At 34.5% G+C, this 26,304-nt stretch overlaps 3 protein-coding genes across 3 annotated transcripts; 1 reads left to right on the forward strand and 2 right to left on the reverse strand.

The window, feature by feature from the left end:
- Positions 1–244: 244 nt before the first annotated feature.
- On the forward strand, positions 245–3,684 carry LOC121202824 (annexin D1). Its single transcript, XM_041094279.1, has 5 exons — positions 245–1,686; positions 2,279–2,424; positions 2,536–2,754; positions 2,893–3,105; positions 3,223–3,684. Exons 1-5 carry the CDS (start codon positions 1,611–1,613, stop codon positions 3,517–3,519), a joined length of 951 nt encoding a protein of 316 aa, XP_040950213.1. The 5' UTR covers positions 245–1,610; the 3' UTR covers positions 3,520–3,684.
- A 131-nt stretch (positions 3,685–3,815) lies between these two features.
- LOC107905122 (putative pumilio homolog 8, chloroplastic) lies at positions 3,816–8,262 on the reverse strand. The gene is made up of 5 exons (XM_016831694.2): positions 6,731–8,262; positions 6,444–6,606; positions 5,379–5,542; positions 4,391–4,646; positions 3,816–4,255 (listed from the first exon to the last, which is right to left on the reverse strand). The coding sequence occupies exons 1-5, from the start codon at positions 7,954–7,956 to the stop codon at positions 4,151–4,153; spliced, it is 1,914 nt and encodes a 637-aa protein (XP_016687183.2). The 5' UTR covers positions 7,957–8,262; the 3' UTR covers positions 3,816–4,150.
- Positions 8,263–13,763: 5,501 nt separating this feature from the next.
- On the reverse strand, positions 13,764–16,889 carry LOC107905124 (uncharacterized). The gene is made up of 5 exons (XM_016831696.2): positions 15,963–16,889; positions 15,806–15,879; positions 14,991–15,126; positions 14,583–14,864; positions 13,764–14,276 (listed from the first exon to the last, which is right to left on the reverse strand). The coding sequence occupies exons 1-5, from the start codon at positions 16,080–16,082 to the stop codon at positions 14,013–14,015; spliced, it is 876 nt and encodes a 291-aa protein (XP_016687185.1). The 5' UTR covers positions 16,083–16,889; the 3' UTR covers positions 13,764–14,012.
- Between the last annotated feature and the right edge of the window lie 9,415 nt (positions 16,890–26,304).

The raw sequence follows: 26,304 nt of genomic DNA on the forward strand, positions 1-26,304 counted from the left end.
CTCCACCTAAAAAAAATTGTTTTCGTAATTAATCCCAACCCATTTCAGAAATTATTTTTTTATATTATTTTTGTGAATTAACCATGCTTGGGAGACATTAAACATTTCCTACAACAGATTTTTTTGGTTCTATTGCATCTACTTTTGACAACATGTTTTGTTTGACGTCTGTTGAGATATCCTATATTCAATTTGAAGGTTAATTTCCAAATTCTAAAGCCTTTATTGAGGCTCTATTTAGAACATTGAGAAATAACAAAGATTTGTGTGGGAATTCTACTGGTTTTCAGCCTTTCCCATCCACGAGCCAAAATGGACGGCTGACAAAGAGTAACCAAATCCTATTGATCTTGGTCCTTCTTTTTGGCAGTGAAGCTCTTTTATTGTTATGGTTTGTATTTCATCAATTATTTGAAAAGAACTAGGGAGAAGGAAAACGAATCAAGAGACGCACATACTGGAGATCTCTTCATAATATGGTGCTACGATGGAAAAAATCGAGCATTCAGACATCATTAAAGCAACCAAAGGAATCGACTCAAAACATTGTGTCAGAGTACGAGGATTTGGAAGTGTATACAAAGCTGAGCTTCCAACTGGTCAAGCTCTTGCTATTAATTGACTCCACACATCACCAGAAGATGGAATGACCACTCTAAAAGCCTTTTACAAGTGAGATCAATGAACGACATCGCAACATTAAGAATCTTTATGGTTTTTGTTTGCACATGCAATACTGCTATTTGGCCAATGAGTTGTTCAAGGGCTGGCGCTTGGAGAAGTTTCTAAACAGTGAGGAAAACAGGAAAAGCAATGAAGCTTGGGTGGATCAAAAGGAAAAATGTCATGAAAGTTGTGTTGTATGCCTTAACCTATATGCATCATGATTTTTCCCCTCTTATAGTCCACCCTGACATATCAAGCAAAAACATTCTACTGGACTTGGATAACGAGGTTCATATCTCTGGACTTTTGGCACTGCCAAGCTTCTAAAACTCATCCCACCTCCATCAAATCAAATGGTGCGGTATATGGTGTTCCTAAAGAAGACAATTTTCTTACGAGGACATTATGGGAGGTTCTTGGTCTTGAAGCTCAACTTCCTGAATCAAGCAAAAACATTCTACTGGACTTCCACGCAACAACATTTTTTATACAATAGACATAATCTAAAGGTAAAATAGGTGGATGTAAAATTATAAAGGATGGTGTTTTTGAAATTAACTGCATATAGGGTGAATAATTAAAGAAGACAAGGCTCCGCTTTGTTCTTAAAGATCTTATCATTATAATCATTCTTTTTGAAGAAACGGAAACAGCGTGATTACCGACCACGTCATCTTAACCTTACCCCCTAAAATATCTATCCCCAACATTGTCATTTCCGTTCACGTGGGCCGTAATTATTGGTCAACTTTTGGCAGTGACAGCTAGACAGACAGGTAGCAGTTTCGTCGAGAACATTCACGTGGCAAAATTGGGAATTTACTTGGACGCGGCATTCCGGACCGGACAGACACGTCTACTTAAGTTTAAGCTCCGCTGTCCAAAATTGCTATCACTCTCTCGTTTCTATACAGATTCAGAAAGAAATAAAGGAAGAAGAAGCAATGGCCACTCTTACAGTGCCCACGACAGTTCCTTCGGTGTCTGAAGATTGTGAACAGCTAAGAAAAGCCTTTTCAGGTCTCTCCTCTTTCAGTTTCTTCCCTTTACCATTTCTCTCGTATGTTAATCTAACTATGTTTACTTTGATCTTCTCCATACAATATTGATCGGATCAAACTTCTTTACACTAGGATCTATAATGAACGACCTTTTTTCTGATTTTATTTCGTAATTGAAAATGGTCTTCATTTTTACACCAAAAGAGTTCCTTTTTTCCCGTGCTGGTGGGTAGATCTTGCGATGATCTACCACGATCTGTCAAGATTGTGTGGAAGAACTGAAAAAGATGATCATCAAATGATAATGCCTTTTATTAGTTAAGCAAGTTCCTTGGTTTATGACGCCTGATTAGTGTTTTTTGTTTATACTGCGGCTTATAGTGGTATGCTTTTTCTTGACTTTTTTATCAGTTTTGATGATCTGATGATGGTATGGTTTTGTTCTGGTATTAAGAGGCTTCAAGTCTTTTGATGTGTAAACATAGTATAATAGCATGTCTTACAAACAACTTTAAACTGACCGAGTTTTTGTCTTAAATTATTTTGTCGTCGTTCTATGAGGCAGTTTCTCCACACATTGATATAAAGCTTGGATTGATGTTTCATTGCAGGATGGGGAACTAATGAGGGCTTAATCATAGATATATTGGGTCACAGAAATGCCGAGCAACGAAACTTGATTCGAAAAACCTACGCTGAAACCTATGGAGAGGATCTCCTCAAGGCACTAGACAAGGAGCTCTCGAATGACTTTGAGGTCAGTTTGCAAAATCAATTGCTTTATTCACTGCTAGAGACTATTTTACATATTTTTATTTTATGGCCTGGAATGCTGACTAACCTTGGTCGCTTTCCGAGTTCTTATCAGAGGCTGGTTTTGCTTTGGGCTCTTGATCCTGCTGAACGTGATGCCCTTTTGGCTAATGAAGCCACCAAAAGGTGGACTTCAAGCAATCAGGTCCTTATGGAAATAGCTTGCACAAGGTCTGCCAACCAACTGCTTCACGCAAGGCAGGCTTATCATGCTCGTTATAAGAAGTCGCTTGAAGAGGATGTTGCTCATCACACGACTGGCGACTTCCGTAAGGTATATTAGATGGATGCTTAAGTTATCTGTAAAAACTAAACTAGGTATTGTTTATTATGTTAGCGAGTCAATGAAGTTTTATTATTTGTTTTCTGTTCTGAATAGCCCTGCTTATTTATGTGTCTTTATTCCTTTCAGCTCCTCCTACCTCTAGTGAGTTCATACAGATATGAGGGAGAGGAGGTGAACATGAATCTGGCGAAAACAGAGGCGAAGTTGCTTCATGAGAAAATTTCAGACAAAGCTTACAGTGATGACGATGTCATAAGGGTTTTGGCTACAAGAAGCAAGGCACAGATCAATGCAACTCTGAATCACTACAAAAATGAATATGGAAATGACATAAACAAGGTAAACAAAGTTGGATTTTGGCTGTTTTGTATTTGAGTATTTCAAGGCATCTTTACTTTTATACTAGAAGTCAATTACTTATCAAAGTTTTCCTTGGTCTTCGATTCCTATCTGCAGGACTTGAAGGCTGATCCTAAGGATGAGTTCCTTGCACTACTAAGGTCCACAGTGAAGTGCTTGGTCTATCCGGAAAAGTATTTTGAGAAGGTTCTTCGCCTAGCAATCAATAGACGAGGAACGGATGAAGGAGCTCTTACTAGAGTTGTTTGCACTAGGGCTGAGGTTGATCTAAAGATCATAGCAGATGAGTACCAGCGAAGGAACAGTGTCCCACTGACTCGTGCCATTGTCAAGGACACTCATGGAGACTATGAAAAATTGCTGCTGGTACTTGCAGGACATGTGGAGAATTGAATCTGATATCTTGAGACAATTTCCTGGTGAATAAATGTTTATGACCAAACTATAATGGTCTAGTGTGGTTACGAGGTTTTCCTGTTTTTCTATGTATTAATGCGAGTTATATGCTATCCAAGAATTCGAAGTCTACTTAAAACCATATACAAGAGGCTTTTTTTATCTTTTCTTTTGTGTGGCTACTGATTCTATCTTGCATCAAGCAGAAGCCGCTATCTTTTTTAAAACCTAGGATCATGCAATAATGCTTTTCAAGAGTCTCCATATTCGAGAAGAAAATATGCAAAACCCAAAGAGAAATTTAGAAATCTGATTTGCAATATTCCTAAGCATACCCGAAAGTCAAATCTTAAACGTGACAAAATATCAGACATCCCAAGTTTGGTTAAAAAAGACAACAAAATAATACAAGTTGAAACTACATAATGAACAAACTAGAAGCAAAATTTTCTTCTACATCCTTAAGACTCTCAAAGGTAATCCGCTGATGCTGTAAAGCCTTCCACCACGACAGCAGGCACCAGAATTTCATGTACATTATATTATCTAGTAACCCAAGGACACTGACTACTTTGTAGTGAACAGCTAGCAAATTTGGAAGCACGACAACAGCGGCAGAGTGACTCTATCACTTTTTCAGGAGGTTCCTTGAGAATATTCTCTTGCAATATGGGCTGGTACGCAAGATCATGTGGGGACGGACAGCTCCAACTAGAGAAGCATGAAGGGAACCCTGCTTTGAGACAAAATGTTTAGAGATGAAAATCATGCTTCTTCAGACAAAAGTTAACTTATACAAGAGACGAAAAGAGATACTAGGAAAGATGTCATTCAAATTTTGATCAAAATATTATCCAAGTACCCATACCTTAGTTACTGCTAAGGCAGATTGAATGACATAGTTGGCAAATGGGTCTTGCAATAATTGTTCAAAGTGTACGACAGAGATCAACTCATGGATGATTTGCGACCGGCTTTCTGCAAAATACTTGAGGCATTTTTCGACAACATGACTGCTAAATTTCTGCATTGAGAGGTGAACATAGTGCCCTTTGAACTGAGAAAGTAAGTTATCAACAGCAGAGCGAACCTTTAGCTCTATAATGTACTGAACAACATAGTTTCTGTTTCAGAGAAAAATGAATATTACAATCAGAGAGATAAATAAATTAAAGAACAACTTTGGAGAAAATGAAGTTCAAAATATATTTTTTTCATGATGAAATTCTCCTCTAGTTATGATTTTAGTTAACTTATTTTACTATAGACTTGATAGATCAGACTTGTTTCACAGGATGCATTTGCTTCTAAAGTTTGCCAAATTCTTGTTTTAAAGGTTTTTTTTCCCATTTAGGTAACCTAATATGTACATTACAGAAAACAAGACAAATAAAGATGGGAAGAACTAATAATTGATAACGCAAAATCTCCTTGATATAGGAGCTTAACTTGTCATTTTTATTCTTAATACCAAGTGAATGCATCCCATGCTCATTTGACATAATGTAGAAAGGACAGAAATGGCCGATGTAATTATAGAGGATCAATGTCTCTCAGAAACATAAACAATCAGTCAGAAAACTTGGAAGGAAATAAGGAACTAAGTTGACATACATGAACTTTTACCTTACACAAGGGTGTAACTTGTAAGTACTAGTTTGAAGATATGATTCATTAGCATGAAAAAATCATTTTAACTTAAGAAGCAACTCCTTTTTTATGATTCATACATTCCATTAGCATGACAAAGATGTAAATATAAACAGGATTAATTTTTCCAATAAGCTAACTTAGTCATCAAAACCAACAATAAACGAGGATGAAAGAAACAAACAAACAAAAAAATATCTTATTACCCAAAAGGATCTTGAGCAAGTAGAAGTCCATTTCGGGAAATTTGGGTAATTAGGTTATATCGATGTTGCCCATTTGAATGAGCAATGCAACGTTGCAACACACAGCATCCATGACGATGAGTGGCAATATCTACGCAAAATTGTGCAGCAGCATCAAAAATAATCTGCATTGGTAATTAACAGAAGCAAAGGACCAAAAATGTTTCAGAATCAAACTTGGCAAAAGAAAATATACACATCAGAAAATGCAATGCATCAAAGTAGAGATAAAATTCCTAACACAGGAAATGCACCAATGCCCACCAACTACAGTTTGAATTAGAAGCATGCTTCTAGAACCGACAATTATGACTGAATTCTAGTTTTTTGGTTCATGACCCACAACAAGAGAGCCTGACCAATTCTGTAAAATTGCAAGCTAAAAGTTCTCCCAATGGACCAAAAACTCTTCAAGAATCATGAGTTACTATCTATCTCAAACCTATCATAGCCTGTTAAAGGTTGTTTCCTCCCTTGGAAAGAATTGTTCATAATAATAAATATTCAGAAAGATAGAATAGATTCCTTCAAACTGGATCCTTGCATTTGTGTCAGTTGCTTGTCATGCACTGGCAATATGCCAATACCTGTAATTAAGCTAGTACCTGCAAGAAATCTTTCTCCTGTTCACAAGGTTTACCTAACAATCAACGAGTTAAACTATACACCGATGTCTCAAAATACACACACAAAACCGAAAAACATATCCTGCAATGATCCAGAGGAGAAACATGGCATGACACTAGGCATAGGTAATAGTCCATAGCATAAAGACATCCAAGCTAACCATATAATTTTCTTTAGAAGACTTGAGTAAACCTTGTCAAGATGAAAAAAAAGCATATATCTGTGATCTGTCCAAATAGTTAACTAGAGATAAACCATATAGTGGATTGACACGATGAAATGAGACTGTAGTGGTCTAAGTAACCTAATATATGTAAAAAAAGAAGAATGTCCATGGTTGGGGTCATTCGTGAGCAAAAGTATTGAACCTCGTAAGTTAATTCACCCTCATCATTGTACCTTATTATCTTCATTACCAAGGCATTGCAAGAAGCGCTGCAAAACATGATTTCCATTGAGATCCTTGATAAGATCAAGAATTCCAGGTTTAAGAGCTGACTTGATAAGAGAAACTTCTTCTCTGGATTTGAGAGTCTCAATCAACTTCTGTACTACACGAGTACTGAAATATAGCAGTATACCAGTTTAGCAACAAATATATATACATATTATATACGAAGAGAAAAGGCAAAGAATACGAGTAACAGAAAATAGAATGAAGAATTCAATGATAATGAAGCAGTTACCCATATGTGTTTAAGGAAATCCTCACTAGCTGTCCTGATTCTTTTGTGACCATGTGAACAATCTGCAGTCTTTGTTCTTCAGTACACACATCCAGCAACTTTTGCACAAGGTAGTTTCCAAAGGGATCCATCATAAGTTCCACAATATTATCAATAATTTCATTGAATATTATTTGAACATCTAAACAGCTTCCTTCATCAAATATCCTTTGCAAGAAGCGACAATGATTCTGGTCCTTAGCCATGTAATTAATACATCCTCGGAACTCAGCCAGGGAATATGGAGTTGGCATTAGTCTTACATTTTCTCCATGATTTTTATCAAGTTTAGAGCTTTTCTCTTGAAGGTTTTTGAAAGATTTTTTCTTATGGCGCTTGAATGAATCGTGGCCCAAGTTCTGAATACCATACTTCAAATCTCTTCCTTGAATGATGACACTGCGATCCTCCACAAGAGGAATTTTAGTGTGCATGAACCTAGGATCACTCAAAGAATCAATGACACCTCTACCTCCATTACCATCCATCCCACTTTGCTTTGAGAAAACAAAAGGATAATAGGTATTCTGTAATGGAATACCCCTATTATCAAAACTCCTGCACTGTTCCATTCTCTGCTCCAAATGATAATTTCTTTGGTTATTATGCCAACTCCATTTTGAAGCCAAATCATTGGAATGATTATAAGCAATGTTCTGAGGCCCCAACGAATCACCCTTTTCGTTTCCTCCCTGCAAACCAAGCAATGTGGACCTCATGACATCATTACCATCAAAATACATTGAAACTTGTAGTGGAGAAGATTGAAACCCTTTGCTAAAACCTTCATATGAAGTATATTTTTCAGCATTATAAGAATAAACATCACCCGAACCAAGGCCAAAACCATTTGGGTCGCTCTCAGATCTCCTCATTTCAGCAGAACCGTCACTATCTATCTCTTCATTTCTAATATGCATTTGATATAGATTATCGCACAAATCAAGACCATCCTCGACCGATCTTTCTTCATTCACGTTCGTATTTCTGAAATGAAAATCGGGTAAAGAGGTAGAATCCAACCAGAGTCTATAATCATGAAACTCGGGCTGTTGTTGTTGTTGTTGGTCTTCAAATGACGAACTTTCTTCATGTGAAGAAAACCCATTTGAGAAAGAGCTTGAAGGAGAAGGGGAAACTCGATTCATCATCTTCTTCTTCTCCTTCTTCTCACCCGTTTCAAACATCTTCACACACACACACAAAAGAGAAAGGGAACAAACAAAGAATCAAACTTTTATTACGAGAGAATATTTTCACACGAAACAGATACAGAAAGCTCACCGGACAAACAAACCAAAAAAAAAAAAAGGCTTCCTTTTCAGTAGACGATTGTTCTTTTGGTTGATTTGGCTATCTTTATTTCAACGATTTTCTCTTTTAAAAAAAAAAAAAGAACATTGGGTTCTTTTTGTGTATTGACGGTTACAAAAGGAATGGCGTACGGACTGGTTATGGCTTAAGCTCACTCCATTGCAGTAGGTGAGCAGGCACTACATTGTGAAAATATATAGATACATAAAAATAAAATAAGATAAAAAAAAAACACTTTGGAGATTTAAATTACGGTTTTTTTTAATCATCGGTATCTATCTTGAAATGCAAAACAGAATGCTTGATTTTCTCAGATTAATTTGACTTGTTTTTAACCTAACCTGTACAGTCAATTTTAGTTTTTTATCAGTGAAAGAATTTTTTAGTCATTGGATTTGTTGAAATTTGGGACATTCTCTCTAAGGTTAAAAAATAGAGTGTGATTTGATCATAAACTTGGCCTTTTAGATATATACGATAGAGATAACCGCACCAGATCCCTTATTCTTCTAACCTAATCCTAACTGTCGTTGCCCAACAATATGGATTCTCACGTTGGAAACTTTTGCTGTATTTTCTCTACCTTCAAACCACGACATAACAAAAATAATCATATTTTGTAATATTTTAGGTGATATCAAATATTAATGATATTGCAACTTATGTTAAAAGTATTTCCATATGATTATTTTTATATAAAATCTATCACAATTTTTAATTTTGTTCATAAAGATTTTAAATAAAATGATAGTAAAATAAATCTCAAAATTATACATGAATTTTAGGTTTTATAGTACTTTTTTATATAAACTTTGATTTTTTATTTCATTCCATTTTCATAAACATTAACAATATTGTTGATGTCAATTTTGTGGGCTAGTCTAGAAAAGGTTGAAGGTAAGTTATTGGTATTATGGTGAATATAACAATTTATTGGCTTTTGGCCTCTAAGCAAATGCCGAGGTCTAACTACTTGTGCATCAACTCTTTCCTGCAAATTCAAGGTTGTTGGATAGTTTTTGTGCCCTACAGGGAAAGGTCCCTTATGACATAGTTTTGGTGCTCTGCAGGGAAACATCCCTTATGAGGACTTTGAGGCTTGTTCAATTATGCTTATGGGTCAATAACCTGTTGCAGGTTTTGATGTTCGGCTAGCCTGCTCATTGGTTTGAGCTATTATATTTGTTTTGGGCTTAAGCTTATACATATGCTCTTTAAGTCCAGGCTCGTACTTTGGGTATTAACAATAGTTCCCCCTCCCCCAAACAAATAGGCCTATAGCTTTCTACTTTCTAAGTAACTTGTGGAAGATTAGCAATGACTACTGCTATAGGATATCGTGAAAACCCGACACCTTTTTATAGCAATTGGTACGCTAATTTTGAAGGGAATGGGCCATAATAAGAGGAAAGTTGGTCATTAATAATCTTGTAAGTTACAAGATGGTGGGGAGTCAATAAGGTAGTGTCACGAGTTTAGACAACTATAGTTATAAACTTCATTTGTGAGGCTTTCTATATTCTTTTTCATTTATACAAACCAATATTTCAAAAGAAAACTCCTTAAAGGGTGCTTCTTTCACTCTTCTCTGCTGTATTATACTTTGCCTACTTTTCTTTTTCTTTTTTTTCCCTTTTTCTTAAATGTTAAATGTAGTAAGGGGGGGGTGCCACTGAGGGTCTGTCTCCACCAGCGGTAGTCGATGCTTTCCACAGTAGCATAGATATGAAATCCGTTAGATTATACCTAAAAGGTTTAAGAATTCTCCTGATATTCCCAAATGTTTTGTTATGGTAGGTAGGCAATGTAGGAGAATCTCTAAAAAAACGAGAACCATTTTTGTTTTTACCTACACATCTTTAGGGGAGGTTTTCATTTACCGCTCCACCTATTTTTCTATCAAGTATTAAAACTACACAACCTAAAACCTAACCAACTTTTGGCGAGTTATTTCATCTATTGCTGCGAGTTGAAGTAAATTCCATCTATGAGGATGATTCTCCACTTATTTTCCTACAAGGTAAAGTCTAGCTATTGGTATCACTTATAATCAAAGTAAGTAGGTATGTTCGTGGGTTTAAAAGACTGACTGGACCGACAAAACAAAAAAAAAAATTCTGCTAGGAAGGCAGCATATGCATGATAGGGCTTCAGTGCCCACTAGGATTTTAAAAACCAAAAATGCAATGTAAAACTAACTATGTCTGGAAAAGAAGGACGTCAAGTGACTTATTTCTTAAGCCAATCCCACTCTTGTGAAATTGAACCCTTAAACATTCAGAAATACTACTTGGGTTAGACTAAGGGTAAGGGGTACTTCCCATGGATTTGCTTGTTACTGTGGGGTTGTCACCCCAAATTTGTCAACAAAATGAGTGCCTGTTATCCCTATTTTTTAGTGTATTTTGGTTTCTCAAATTGTTATACTAACTACTAGATACTATGTTTATGATAAGAACGAAATGCCTGAAGCAGTACTTATGCTACACTGGAGTCGGGACCTCTGCAACTCTTGTTAATGTTAACTGAGAAGATGAGGGTGTTGAGATTTCAACGGGCGTTGATGTCGTTAAATTTTGTAATGCTCTAATGAGGGAAGGTAAGATAAAGAGAGTTGTGGTTGTAGAGTGAGAGAAGCTAGAGGGATTGTCTTAAGGTTTTAGCCCGAAGCCTAAAATGGAAGGCATTATTTTCAATGAGAGAAAAGTTGTATCCAATTCTTCTAAAACTCACTCAACCCTGAGACCCAAGGTACTACCTTAAAACTACCTTTACTAACTTTAGTCTTTGCCTGTAATCATTGCGCTTCTTTAATCTTGTAGGTATGAAAAGTTCTGCATCTTCTATCACTCATAAAATTTCTACAAAGAAGGGCAAGGGATCTTTAGAAGAATCCTCTGGAAAGACACCAAACACAAAATTTCCCAAATTGTCAAGTGATAAACTTGTTCCTCTGACAAAAAAGTCTTCACATGTATCTGCCTCTCAACTGAAATTTGTTCAAACACTGCTACATCCATCCCTTTCGAGTGGGTCTTGAAGTATTGTCTTGTTAATGAACTAAAGAATTACAGAAACTACGGCCTCCTTTATATGACAAAGACATTGTTTTGTTAATGAAGTATTGTCTACCTTTTATTACACATGCATTTCTATTTATGTATTTGTTCTAGCAATGTTCATTTGCGTGCAGCTTATTTCCATTCAACTTGGTGCTTTCATTGGCCACCTTGAGGTGTTGACAGAAAAGGAAAGAAGGTTTGGTATAGAAATTCCAACTGCTAGAGGGGGAATTAGAGGCTACACAACAACGCTTAAACGAGCAAAATTGCGCAGCTAAGGACTGATTAGACTCTGTTATCAAGAACAAAAATAAGGAGTTGATGTTGTTAGAGGCAGAAAAAATATCAATGTCTGGGTTGGAGAAGGAGCTGTCTGCCAAGAAAGTTGAGAAAGAAAATCTAGTTGATCAAACTATCAATATAAGGGAAAGCTATCATGCATAAATGCTTTTAGAGGTGCAGCTAAAGTATGAGCCATTTGTATTCACTGAGGTCCCGTTAGAGCTGCTGCATTTTTTGCCAAAAGGATTAAATTAACGTGTTGAACCCTTCTACCTAAATAGTGGAGAATGTTCGTATTGTGGTCACTACTCAAGAAGTTGCAAAGGAGAACACTCCAGAGGTTGCCCTGTGATTTGAAGTGATCCTGACTGCTGGCCAAACTACAACTTATGTTGTAGAGGAAGATCGAATTAGGTTTTTTCGTTGTTTTCCGTTACTGGGAAAAATAACTTTTTAACCCTTATGGGTGTTATTAGATGGATGTTTGACCCCGTTTGAAGTTTGGATGAATATGTTCTGTAACTCGAATGATTTTGCCTCCTTATCGATGCAATACAGTTTTTACTGCTGCACAGGTATTCACACTTAGTATTTTCCAAGATGATTTGCATTACATGTGTTTTTTGTAGGCTTGCCTACTAAGGCGGTTAACTTGTATGCCTCATGTAGTATTTATGATATTATGTAAGATCCTTCTCAATTACGAGTTGACGTTTTTCATTCTATGATTGGTTTAATGGATTCATGATTAGGGGTGTAGTCGAGCCAAGTTGAGCCAAGCTTGAATACTGTAAGCTCGAGTTTGAGCTCAACTCGGAATTAGAAGTTGGACACTCGACTTTAAGTTCAATCAAACATATATTTTTAAGCTCGATCTCAGCTTGAAATATAATCAAGCTACTCAAGCTCGAGCTCGATTAAGCTCGCTTACCAATTTTTATACTCAAACTTGAACTCAAGCTCAATCTCAACTCCATAATTAAGCTTAAGGTTAATAATATATATTAAGAGCAATAACATAATTTAATAATATAAAAATATGAAAAGCTTGATAAGGCTCGCAACCTATTCGAATCAAGTATTACTAAGCTTGAATTCAACTCAATCAATAATTTAAGCTCAACTCAATAATTACCGAATTGAATTCAAATTTTTCAAGTCGAACTCGAGTAGCTTAAAAGTACCAGTGTCTCATTTAGATCCCTATTGACAGCTTCGTGGCACTAAGTCCCATAATTGAGACTACTTATGGCTGACCCTTTTATTAAATGTCGAGCTATTTGCTGGGCTTAATCTACTTGCTTGATAGTTGCATCCTCCCGAACTTTTAATAAGTCTAAGTTAGTCTTTAAGGCATTTTTATTTGAGTTTTTATCTATGTACTAGGCCCTTAGGGAATTAATCCCATTTTTACTAGAACTTCTACTCCATAAACTAAAGTAAGAGGAGCTTGTCTTGTAGCCTATGTTACTATTGTCTTGTTGACCCAAAAGATTCTATAGCTTATTTTTCTCATGCACCCTTCGCATCATCTAGTTGCTTTTTTTAGGGTAGTAAGAACGTTCTTATTGGTGGATTCAACTTGCTCAATTTTTTATTTTTTTTGTGAATAGGCTACAAAAGCGTGAACCAAAGGTATATTAAATCTGTCATAGAAATCCTACAACTTTCCAAAAACTTGTTTTCTGTTATCTATTATTCACTCTTTTGGTATTCCAAATAGAAACAAGATGTTTTCTTAGAGGTAAGTTTTCATGGAAAAGGTTGAGCTTTCATTTGACATAGCATTTTTTGAGGGTCATAAGACGACTTTTAGCTACTTATTATGGATCTAGAGGAGTTCTAATTGTTTATCCATTTTGTCTAATGCCTTTTACTTTACTTCAAATGCGTTGAATAAAAGTTAAAACAAGCACATAGAGAGTGTGTACCATGCTATTGTGAAATTGATGTTGTAGTGTTTGTTGTTGAGGATTGTGGAAATATTTGTGGTTTGCTATTTACATATGGTTGTCTAGAAGTGGCTAATAGAATGCTTGTTCTTGAGATCATCGAGTTGGCCAAACAAATGAAGGAAGTCCAATAGTGACTTGAAAAGTAGTTGTGATTGGTGGGCGAGTTTGGCGACATGGACTGACAGTTTTGGTGTTATAACCTTGACCAAGTCATACCCGACTAGTGAATGCTATTGTGATTTTCATAATAGACATATTGTTCTCCAGGTGAGTTGTTGAAGTAGGTATTTTTCGATTAACTGAATCTGGTCCGACTCATAATCAAATCTATTTATGTTAAACACTAGTACAAATCTAAATAATATAGGCAAACAAATATAATGAAAACCAATACAACGCTAAGAAATAAAATTAAATATGAAACGGCCCAAGACATTCACTGAGACAGACCAAAATCCTCTAGACTCATGGACAAACACAGCAATTAGTATAGGTCCATGGTTCTACTTGACACGTTGAACCTAAAACACAATTCCGGAACCCATAACGGAAAAGGTCAAATAATATAAACACAACCCCAATGAAGATAACAGAAAGACACCACCAAAATGACTGTTAAGACCCGGGAAGTTAAACCAAAGCAATGCTGCTTTCGCCGCCTGGGGGTTTGCGTACACCACCGAAGTAGTCTCGAGACTCTACCTTCCCATCAGCGAAGATGTTGCTGCCGCTCATCTCTTGCAGTTTTGCCACGCTGAGCGGTTTCTCTGCAGAACCTGGTGGAATATCACCCTTAAATATGTCATTTCCTGAAAGCTCAGCAAACTTCTTATCATAAATTTTCTTTGCTGTCTTAACCACGTCCTCCTCACTTGACATGTTACCTCCAGCAGGCTACAAAATAACATCCATGCTCAACAACCAGTTAGATATTTAGATTTTTAATTAAAGATGCAAATTTCGGCTAGGAACTCGGAACTATGCTTGCTAGTCTCCATATAAGTAAAACTGAAGCAAAGAAATGTCATTCTGATATTTCATAACCTAATTCCAAAGCACGACTTTAGGATTCTTAGCTACCTTAGGTGCAATACATTGAACAATAAATCTCAAAACAAAAATGCATACCAAGTTCAAAGCACAATTTGCTTAAGCATTTAAAATATGAACCAAGTTAGGGGTCAAAATACATGTACTTACATTATGCATATCAGGTTCTCTCATGTCAAAATTATCCTTCAATGCCAATGCACGTACGGTTGTCGTCCTGGGCAAAATTTCAGGTGGAGGCGCGAAGATGTCATGTCCGTTAAGCTCCTTGCACTTTGCATCAGAGAGCTGCTTCGTCAACTTTGCTTCCTCACTTTCCAATGTTCCACTTAGCTCACGCTGCTTCGCTACCTCGGTAAGAGTAGTTGGCTTTTTGGGGGAAATACTTTCTTCCTCAGCAAATGAGATGTGACTGATTCCAGCTAAGGCTTGCTGGGCGCAAAACATAAAAAACGTTTAACAAAACAATATTGATACGAATATATTATGTTCTAAACATTGGTATGAATTACAGATATCTAACTTCTCATAACAAAAAATGAAAGAACGAACGCATACCTGGTACATCCTAAGTCCTGTTTTGCCGTTCGGAATGGAATTGGCACTACCTGGTTCTAACTCATCATTTTCACCGTTGGCTGCAAAAATACCACTACCGGTCATCTCCTTCATTTTATATCCAGAACAAGGTTTCCTGAACATTGGAACATACGAATAAGTAGCTTAAAACCAAATCGATGGAGCCATGAATTCGCTCTCTCGTTTTACCACAGAGAAGAAGGAAGGAAGAAAAAATGGAACAAATTTTGAACAGCTTTACTTAATTATACTTAGAATGCTAATAAGCAAATGAATATTAATAAAAGAAAATTATTTTCAGAAATTACACTAGTAACTGATTTATTGACGTACATTAAATCATCAACCTCACATAATTTTTACTAATTCCAAGCAGTAAGAACATCTATCGGATTCACGAAGACATGATTGATTTGGTACGTGAGCAATAGTTAGAGTTCGTAAACGGTTGGTACAGTTGAATTTCAACGGGAACCCGATAGATCATCAATAAATCATTGGCAAATAAAAGCTAATAAGGAAATTAATCACAGAAACGCACAGATTAAAAGTCAAAATTTTCTTTGCTTCGGTTTTTTTTTTTCAAAAATTTCAGAACGGTAATGTTTAAATAATAGAGAGAGACATAACAGAAACAAACAAGAATAATAAGACAAAAGGCGAAATTCTAGTTACAGTTCAGGTTTCCAACTGACAAATTAAATAACGTCTACCTAGAAAGTTTTGAAAACAATAAATTTAAAATGAAAATGAAGGTAGATTTAGGAGAGAAAGAAGGCGGAAGCAGATCTCACCGTTTGTTTAAACTTTCAAATTCTTCATCTGTCACTTGACCTCCAAACACCACTTTCCTGATCCCATCCGACGGCTACCAATAATTAAAAAAAATAAATCAAAAACACTTATTCACCAGCCAAACAGAAGAAAAAAGAAAGAATCTGAAAGAAGTACCTGGTAAGGGCGGGTGGAGCGCGAGGCGGAGGCGGGGGAATCGGTGTTTGGAGTTTCGGACCAAGTGAGCAGATCTGCTGTGGAAGTGTGTGGTTTCCTCACTGGAGTGCTCCTCTCCATTTTTGTGTGGATTCTTTTTTTTCGCTAAATTCACTCTCAAACTACCAAAAACAGTATGGTTCTAAATAAATACAAAACCGGAAATAAGAAAAAGAAAAGCCTTGGGTTCCTCTACTCTTACTCAGTTTTAGAGGTTCAAACAAGTGACAAGAAAATGAAATGAGGAAAACGGGATCTGAGGAAGAGAGAGAAATGACGAACTTTCCTTCTTTGTTGTAATTTTATTGGATTGCTTCAATTATATTTATAAAACGCTGGAAGAAGCGTAAGAGTAGCTGCTACTCTACTTCAGTTGTAAAACCAGCAACATATTCTTAAAACTAAGAACAAGTAAGATGGAGAGTGGAGATGGAAGGAATCCGTTCGGAATTTAATTTTAACTTTAAAAAACTTTATTGATTTTAGGATTCGACCGCTACGTGTCAATTCAGATTTCGCTGGTCTCCTCCCATACCCAATGAAATTTTGTTGTTATCGTACAAAAAACCAACTTGAAATTTAAATTAGTTTCAAATTTTGGATTAGTCCTCAAATAATTAAAGCAAAAGAGACATAAATTTTAATATAAGTAGAATCGTTTTACATTTTTTATAAAGAAAAGGTGGAGTGAGGAGAATTTGGGGAAAGAAACCTCGTCAGTATTCAAAATTAAACTCTTAATTAAAAGATCGACATCTGCTATATTTGTCAGCTTGAAGAATAAATTGCTTTTAGAAAGTTGGAAAATAATATAGGGGTAAAATAAAATAATTTTGGATTGCAGCTCCTCCCCATGTGAGCGAGCAATATACCCATTTCATTCACGCCTCGCCTTTCGCCTTTCGCCTTTCGCCTTGTTTTCACGTGCGGTGATAATGGACCTACCCGCTAAGGATAAGCTTTACTATACAATATTGGGTATATTCCACAAACAAATCATTCCATTTTTTTTATTTTACTACTTAAAAAATTTATACTTTAAACACTTACAGTGCGTTTGGTTCGCTGTATTAGATTAAAGGTGTATTAGATTAGAGGTTTAATAGCAAATCAACTGTTTGGTTGAATGTAATGGAATAGAGGCGTAATAGTAATCTTGTGTTTAGTTGAATGGAATAGAAGTGTAATAGCATAATGGAAAAAACTAAAATGACTAGAATACCCTTAGCATAAATTTGTTTTGGTAAATGATTATTGTTATTGTTATTTAAATTTTAATAAGATTATTATTATCAGTAATAAATAATTTAATCATATTTAAACATAATTATTATTAAATATTTTTTAATTAAAATATATAATTTAATAAAATTCTTAATAATTAATATTCTTATATGAATTTACTCAGATCATAATATATGATACTGTAAAATATAAATTAACATAATTATTATTAAATATATTATAATTAAAATATATAATTTAATAAAATTCTTAATAATTAATATTCTTATATGAATTTACTCAAATCATAATATATGATACTGTAAATCAAAATTTGAAATAATTAATATTAAATATATTTTAATTAAAATATATGATTTAAAATAATTTAAAATAATTATAACTAATAAATTATATTTTATGAATTTGTATAATTTAAAATAATAATTATTACATATAATTTAATAATTAATATTAAATTTCATAAAATTCTTGATAATAAATTTTCTTATATAATTTATACAATTTAAAATAATTAATATTAAATATAATTTAATAGTGATATATAATTTCATAAAATTCTTAATAATAAAATGTTTTTATATGAATTTACTAAAATCAATATATAACTTGAGAATTATATTCTGCATAAACATAATTAACTTATATTAAGAAAAGGTTAGATGAAAATGAAATTGTACATCATAATCCATATTTTATATAGTTTTACAACATTAAAAAGTTTGAACATTGATATTTAATGGTGAGAAAGAAATCTTCTGACCCATTCCAATCGGGCAACAGAAGGTAAACTATAGAAAACGATCATTTGAGCTGGATGATCGGGAATTTTATTCAAAGCATCATACCGCTAATCGTCGGTTAAACCTTCAATTGACCATAAGGCTGAATATAAATTTGAAGCTTTCTCTTCCATCTTTTCTTCTGACTTCTGCTGAACTACCACCTCGGAGGCAATACTCCTACTGATTTGATCGCCAACGGACTGGATTTTTTTCCCCCAACAAGGTGGCAGCCTCCTCAAATGAAGAATACACATTATCACGAGCATCAGATTTCTTCTTTCTCTTGTTTGAAGATGAGGAACCCCCTTGGTCTCTATCTCCTCGCGGATCTGTACCAGAAACATCCATGTCGTCTAAAGAGACGTCAGCTTCGCAGTCATAGAATGTGTTTCTCTCTTCATTCATATCTGCAGTACGTTCATCCTCAGCATGTATTTCTTCAAGAACATCAGCAGCTGTTTGAGCGTCTTTCCCAGTCGCCCGATCTCTTGCGTATATCGCAGTAAGCTAGTTGTAGTAAGGGAAAGAACGATGTCTGAACTGAGAGGCTTCTTTGTGACTCTAAAAAAAATGAGGAAATCATATTAGTTATAAGTTTTGTAAAAAAACAAATAAATACTTGAAATACATTTTACCTTTACATATGATTCCCAAACTGCATCTTCAGCAACAACGAGCTGCCTATGCTCGTCCCAACCAAAACCACTGTTGTTTTGGCCATTAAGCATGTCGTAGATGACTGACCATTCCCTTTTTAGGCACCTAATCCGAGATTCAATATTTGGTCTCGCCTTCAACATTGCTCTTGGTAAAGCCTTTTCTAGCATTTTGTCTAGCTCGTTCAAATAACCGGCTTTGAACCCGGTATCAGCATTAAATGTTCCTACATTGTGCAAATCCACCATGCAAGAAACCAAGGCTGCATCCTCTTTTGGAACCCATTTTCTTTTGCTTCCTCGAGAAGCTTGAGAAGAAGCACCCGTTGGTGGAACACCTGACATATTGTTCTTAAGAAAAAAAAATTAACATTATTTACTATTTTGAATATCATGAATCAAAAGGTGAACAGTTTATAATATTATATCGGTAGTTCAATACTAAATTTAAATTTATAACACATGCTGAACGAAAAGATAATTAAATTATAATTCAACAAAGTTTAGTACAATACAGAATTTTAATCAAAGACCACCAAAGTTTCATAAACTAGATACATAAAATAACATAAACAAATCAATTCAAACTCAATTTGTCCCTAAACCTAACTAATTTCTAGATGCTTACCATTCATCAAACATTTGGTTGGCTAGTTCCATCCTCCAAGTTGCCCAAGCATCCGATGGATGAATATTTGTGATATTCGGTTCATCGTCATCCACCACATTAGTAGGTAATCCTTCTCCCACCTCCGCTTCAATGGGATCAATACTCATATGGGTTCGAATAAAATTATGGAGCAAACAACATGCAATAATAATTCTATTGTGCACCCTTACAGGATAAAACGATGGACTCTTAAGTATTCCCCATCTAAGTTTTAATAAGCCAAAGCATCTTTCAATGACATTACGTGCTGAGGCATGTTTCATATTAAAAAACTCTTGCGGAGAACTTGGCTGATAACCCTGACGCCACTCGTTCAGATGATATCGTTGTCCTCTAAATGGTGCAAGAAATCCCTCACAATTTGTGTATCCAGCATCAACTAGATAATAACAACTTATAAAATATTTTTTTTAAAATGATTAATTCAACAAACAAAGTTTGATCTTAATGAATAATTCAAATTCCTCTAACTATACACTGTACCATGAGGAACTTTTAGTCCATGTCTTCTACTAATGGCATCTCGAAGCACCCGTCCATCGGCAACTGAACCTTCCCAACCAGGAAGAACATAAACAAATTACATCTCAGGTGTAAAAACACCTAGCATATTTGTTGCTATGTCACCTTTTCGGGTTCGATATCTAGGTTTATCAATTGTTGGCACCCTAATCTTGATGTGGGTTCCATCAAGAGCACCTAAGCAATTCTATATCACATGATATAAAACCTTGAGTTAGAATACTAATTTAATTCTAAGTCAACTAAATGTTGTACAAGCTATATATAAAACTCAGTCTAATACCTTAAACCATTTCCACCTTGTGTCAGAAGAATCGGCTGTAATTGGGTCCGGCTTTTTAAATAAGACATCTTGTAAGCGTATGACAGCATTTAAAACACTATGAAATGCTCTGCTTACAGTTTCCCCGGACCTTCTAAAGTGATGCTTGATAACTCGATTTTTAAGGTGATGGGAGATGATATGTAAAAACATTGCTACTTGCTCATCAACAAGCATGAACCTTGACGACTTCAATCCCCCTATCGATTCTAACATCTCACATAGTTTAAAAAAGGCAGTTCTATTCATCCTAACTTGTTCAATACAAGTCTCGTCACTAGCATATACAAGCCTCTTCACATAATCTCGTTGTGCATAAAAATCTACGGTATAGGACCTAATCCTTGGTCTATAAGTATGTAGGCTAAGGCTGGCACCCATTCTAAATAAGAACCAAATCGCGATTCTACAGATTTCCAACCAAATTGTCAATGCAGCACCGATTCTTTTACGCCTCACACTTTGTGCAATTAAGGGCAGACGAGCCATTACTGCACCATATTAAAATTAGAACTCAGTATCAATCCCCTCACACTTTAGAGATGCAAATTTATTAAAATAAATATCGTATAAGATATCTTTTTCAATTAATGAAATAGATAATTCATTCAATTTTTGTTGAGATATTGTTAATCTTCAGTAAGATTTTATCAATTTTAATTTTTAGAACATTTTCTCCGTTGATGCAACAAAAACATGAGTAAATAACATTATACGCATTTGAAAAAGGAACAAACTCTTTATGAATAATTATGTCAGTTGAGTGTCATTTTATAATTTGATAATATATTTGAAAATAATATTATAATCAATTTGAATTAAATAATGAATTTGAATATTATTAATTTAATAACAATTATATAAGCATCGAAATTGGAACTTGATTGATTGTTTATATAAGTACCGAATTATATTTTAATTAAAATATGCAGATTTAATCTTAAATTTGGACATTATATAAGCATCGAAATTGGAACTTGATTGATTGTTTATATAAGTACCGAATTATATTTTAATTAAATATGCAGATTTAATCTTAAATTTGGACATTATATAAGCATCGAAATTGAAACTTGATTGATTGTTTATATAAGTATCAAATTATATTTTAATTAAAATATGCATATTTAATCTTAAATTTGGACATTATATAAGCATCGAAATTGGAACTTGATTGATTGTTTATATAAGTACCGAATTATATTTTAATTAAAATATGCAGATTTAATCTTAAATTTGGACATTATATAAGCATCGAAATTGGAACTTGATTGATTGTTTATATAAGTACCGAATTATATTTTAATTAAAATATACAGATTTAATCTTAAATTTGGACATTATATAAGCATCGAAATTGAAACTTGATTGATTGTTTATATAAGTTTTAAAAATAGAGAGCTTATTATATAAAAAAGCCTTGTAAATTAATTCAATAATTATTTGAGTATTTAATAATAACAACTATATTGTTTAAATATATTGTTTAAATTAAACCGAAAATAAATATTTCGGTTGAGACCATGGTGTTCATACAGTTGAATCACTCCATGCTTCCATTTGAAGGGCGTGTAATTTAGTGAAATAGCTTTTACTCGAATAACGTTGTATTAAAATGTTTGAAGCAGAGGTTAATATGAGTTTGGTCAACTGCTGTAGGATGCATTTGTAAGCAAGTTTTAACTAAATGTTGATGCATAATTTATTGAATCCACTCATGAACAAGCATGATAAAAGAATGCGAAAAATTCACCAAAATCATGCAAATAACATCATTACGCAACTACCTTTAGATTCAAGTAGATTGGACATTCATGATGACTTGGATAATAAAATAACTATAATGAGAAAGGGCAATGCTCAGAAAGCCTTCAAAGTCGATATATATATGAGATGGAGAGTAGGTTAAAGAGTTACATGCAAATAAGACATTATCAGAATTATATTCTATCCAATAATTGAAACGGAGTGTATCAAAGGATGTTTTATTAGATGGGGCTATCAAAGTAGGCTTTCTTATTTCTTCTAAGATAGCTTATAATGTTAGAACCATGGAAGAATGATTGAAATGACAATAGGTAATTATTTTGGTAACTTGGAGTGCTGCTAGTTTTATGTTCTGGTAATGTAATTTTTTATGGTAGAGTTAACAATCTTGCCAGTATCATATTAGAGAGAATTAAGTTAAAAGGCTCATAGTTCTTCAATACTAATCTCAGTAACAGTAAAAAAAATCAAATAATTTAATTGCAAAAAAACTTACAGTGACTCAGTGAATACAAGAGGCTTAGTTATGGGTGGAGTAAGCAAGCCAAGGGACTAAGGGAATAGTGCTAGTGGCCGGAGGCGAAGCAAGCAAGGGAGGTTGGGACTGAGAGGTGAAAATAAAAATACAATTTCAATAATAAAAAAAGAAGAAAAAGTAAAGCAATACGTTTGAAGAAGTAAAACAACATGCCCATAACATAACGAATAAGAAACACATAAATAACATAACCCAACAAAGAAGAAAAAGCTAAATAGGAATATTTCATGATATGTAATAGGAGATGACTAGCACTTCGAATTTAAAGGAATTTATGTTATTTGGTTTCGTAGTTTAGGGATTCATCAGCTGACAGTTGGTCTAGATCATTGGTCCAGATACAACTTCACGAATGAGTTTCTATTTGGTTTCAAATAGAAAAATAGATGCTAAGTTGTCTGAATCTTAGGATCTTATCAACACTACCACACCTTACGCCAAGCAATGGATTGAGAAAGAGATACGAGACAGGAACAGACACTTCTGTGTTAGTTTTCCCATGAAATCAACAGAAGTAGTTGCACTAAGGGAGATAAAATGCATACTTAACAATGATCTGAACTAAATAATTTGAAAATTATCCACCAGCAAAAACAAATATTCCACTAGTATCAAGGCAACATTGAGACATCATGGGAAGTAATTGAAGTCCTGTATATTTTTAAACATGTTTCTAATGGTAGGCTAAATGAAAAAATGATGCGGTTTTATATTCCCAAGAAGGGTAAAAAGCCAATATTACTATGTTAAAGGCTACAAAATTATGAAGAATTAACATGTTTTGTGCACAAAGCCAAAGTTAGCTAACCTGATTTCTCCCGTGACAGCCTCACCTTTTCCAATCCAAGAGTTTTGAGCAGATACCTCAATCTGATCAGTTAATGAATAAGTCACCTGATCAAGATAGACAAAGGGAGGTGCCACAACAACATCTGTTCGACAAACGAGAATATCAGAAATCTTCATAATATTTAACATGATATCAGTGGACCCAATGAATATAAAACTACATGGCATCTAAAATGCAATAAGCAAGTCTAGTTAAAAGAATCAAGAAACATCATACAAATTGCTTCCAAGAAAGCACGAGTAGCATTTGTCTAGGAGTAGAAAGGCATATGAACAATGATAAAAAGTTTGCAAATCTTTTAGCCACGAGCCAATATAAACCCCAAGCCAAATTCCATAATAGATTTAACATCTCACATGGATTGAAAAATAAAGGTTGTAAATTACCAATATCACTCTCCAACTTTGCGCTGTTCAGGTCAGAAACAAGCTTCGTGATGGAGTCTTTTGTTCCATTCTACAAGAACAAAATGCACGTCATCAATAAGGGAAAATAAACAAGAGAATGAATGTCATAGATATGCAACTGTTGCTACATACGAATAGAGCCCAACAATTACAGTGTGAAACCATACTGACAGGAAAAAAATACAAAAAATGTAATAACAATATGAGTTAGAGTGCATGAAAATCTCAAAGAACCTCAATATACAAAGAGACATGTTTATTCCATTGGAAGATGTACAAAATTAACAATAAAAATAGAGCATTTTGATATACAGTAATAGAATGGCAAAAATGAAAATGAGGAGAGGGAGCGAAAAGAAAAGAAATCTGAACCGACATGAAAACACAACATTTGATTCAAAATTGAAAAAGTCTACAAAGCTAGGGACACAACAAACTTAAGAGACAAGTATTAGCTTGGAAGAAGATTCCACATCAATAAGCACAAAAAACTTTAAAGGAAGACCAAAAACCAAATCGAAAAAACACTTCAAAAGTGTTGGTGCGGTAACATGTAGGTACTAACAAACATAAAACAGAGCCACGCATGATATTTGACACAAACCACTGAGATTGGAAGCAAACCAAGAATGGACATAGAGATTAATTAATTAATGCTTCTTAAAAACATAGGGATTGGAAGCAAATCCCCCTTAAAAAATACCTGAAACTAGGTTAAAACTTCTGGGTTTGTTACAGAAAACAAAGAAAGAAAGGAGAAGCCTTTGTAAATTTTTACGAGAAAAACAGAAGCAACTCTCTTCTTGCCTTTCTCTATGGCATGCTCGAGAAGAATTTGGGGCTACTGGCCGAAGGCGAAGCAAGCAATGAAGGAGATAAAGAAGAGACAAGGGGACAGAGGGCAAATTAGGGCGTGAAAACTAAAACGGAGGTAAACTGAGGAGAAGGCAGGGATTAGAAAACAGAGAATTTCGGGGATTAGGAGCGTAACGTATTAGGGGTGTATTAGGCAATACATTGAACCAAACACCTGCTTAAGAGGGGCTTAAGTGGGGCCCATGGATTAGGGGTGTATTGGCTAATCCAATACACCCAACCAAACATGGTTATGTTACATAGTTACATAATTTTTATCACTTCCCCTAAATTTTCAAACAAAAATCTGACGTGAAATGAAATTTTCTCTTAAATAATAATATTATTTTAAAAATTGCCCCTAATAGCTTTGGTTTCTTTATTTCATCATCACCATTTTTCATCATCTCCACCAGTATTCATAAATTTATAAGAAATTAATGAAGGCTTCAAGTCGTATATCAATGTCACTTTCTTTAAGGTTCTATTTGTCCACACATATATTTTGGTATGCAAAAGAGTTACTAGTAAATAAACATCAAGGATACAATAAGGCTCAATGACTGTCAATGTTTTGCACTGACGAAAATAATCCACTGAGCATTGAGTAGAGCATAGCAAGAATATCAATTTTTATAAAGAATTTCTGCGATAATTCTTTATAGAACAATCTAGAAATATAAAAAATGATGGGAGAATAGAAAGAAACTTTGTTTCTATGTATTTTTTGGGTGTGTCATGCAAATGAAATTCTACTCCTATTTATAAGAGATTTCATGTCTCTTCATAGGAACATAATCATCAAAATGGATAGTGATATCTTTAACACTAAACATAATTATTCAATATATATCTGCTTGAATATTTATGATTACTTGTTAATAATCAAATGACAACTTTTGGTTATTTACAACTTTTCATTTGCAACTGTTGAAACACTATAAATATTTTGAAAATGCTCCAACATAGAACACTTTTAACCTACCCTGTCAAAGACAAGTGTTGAGCTTCTCATTTGTATGGAACAAACATAGAGCTTACATAGGGCCTCACCAAGTCAACATCAATCCCATCACCACCTAGCTAGAAAGGTTACCACGTTCCATAGGAGGCCAACCAAGAACGTTGTGGACACATGCTAAGACCTGTGGCATTCCACACCGGACTCAAACGACAAATCTAAGTCCAAGATGTCAGATCTATTACTAGAGCAACTCAGATAACAATCATCCATTACATCAAGTTAAATGATCAATTTTTAGAACATTTTTATAAAAGCACAGAAAATAGATTAATTAAAATTTTAAAACATTAAAATCATGTTGAAAGCATTAAAAATTCATTTATAAGGGTTTAAAGGTGTCAGGGACCAAAAATAAGCCTTAGAAGGTCGAGAATACTCAAAACAGGGTAGGGTATCAGTGCAAGTGGAGAGAAGAAATACTAATACTTCTCCTTGGTACTATAGATTTTGGCATTTTGATACACTTGTTGTGATACCACAAGAGCTTGGTATCAATGCCTGTGTCCCATGTGACAAAAATTGCCTAAAACTCACTTGTCAAATTTGACACCTAAAAACTCAAACTTGAACTTGGAGGACTCAAGAATCAAGTTTAAAACATCAAAACACCTTCAATCATAGTGAACATAAATCAAGCTAGAGAACAACTATACACAAACTAA

Source organism: Gossypium hirsutum, chromosome D05 (genome assembly GCF_007990345.1).
Source record: "Gossypium hirsutum isolate 1008001.06 chromosome D05, Gossypium_hirsutum_v2.1, whole genome shotgun sequence".
NCBI classification, from domain to species: domain Eukaryota; kingdom Viridiplantae; phylum Streptophyta; class Magnoliopsida; order Malvales; family Malvaceae; genus Gossypium; species Gossypium hirsutum.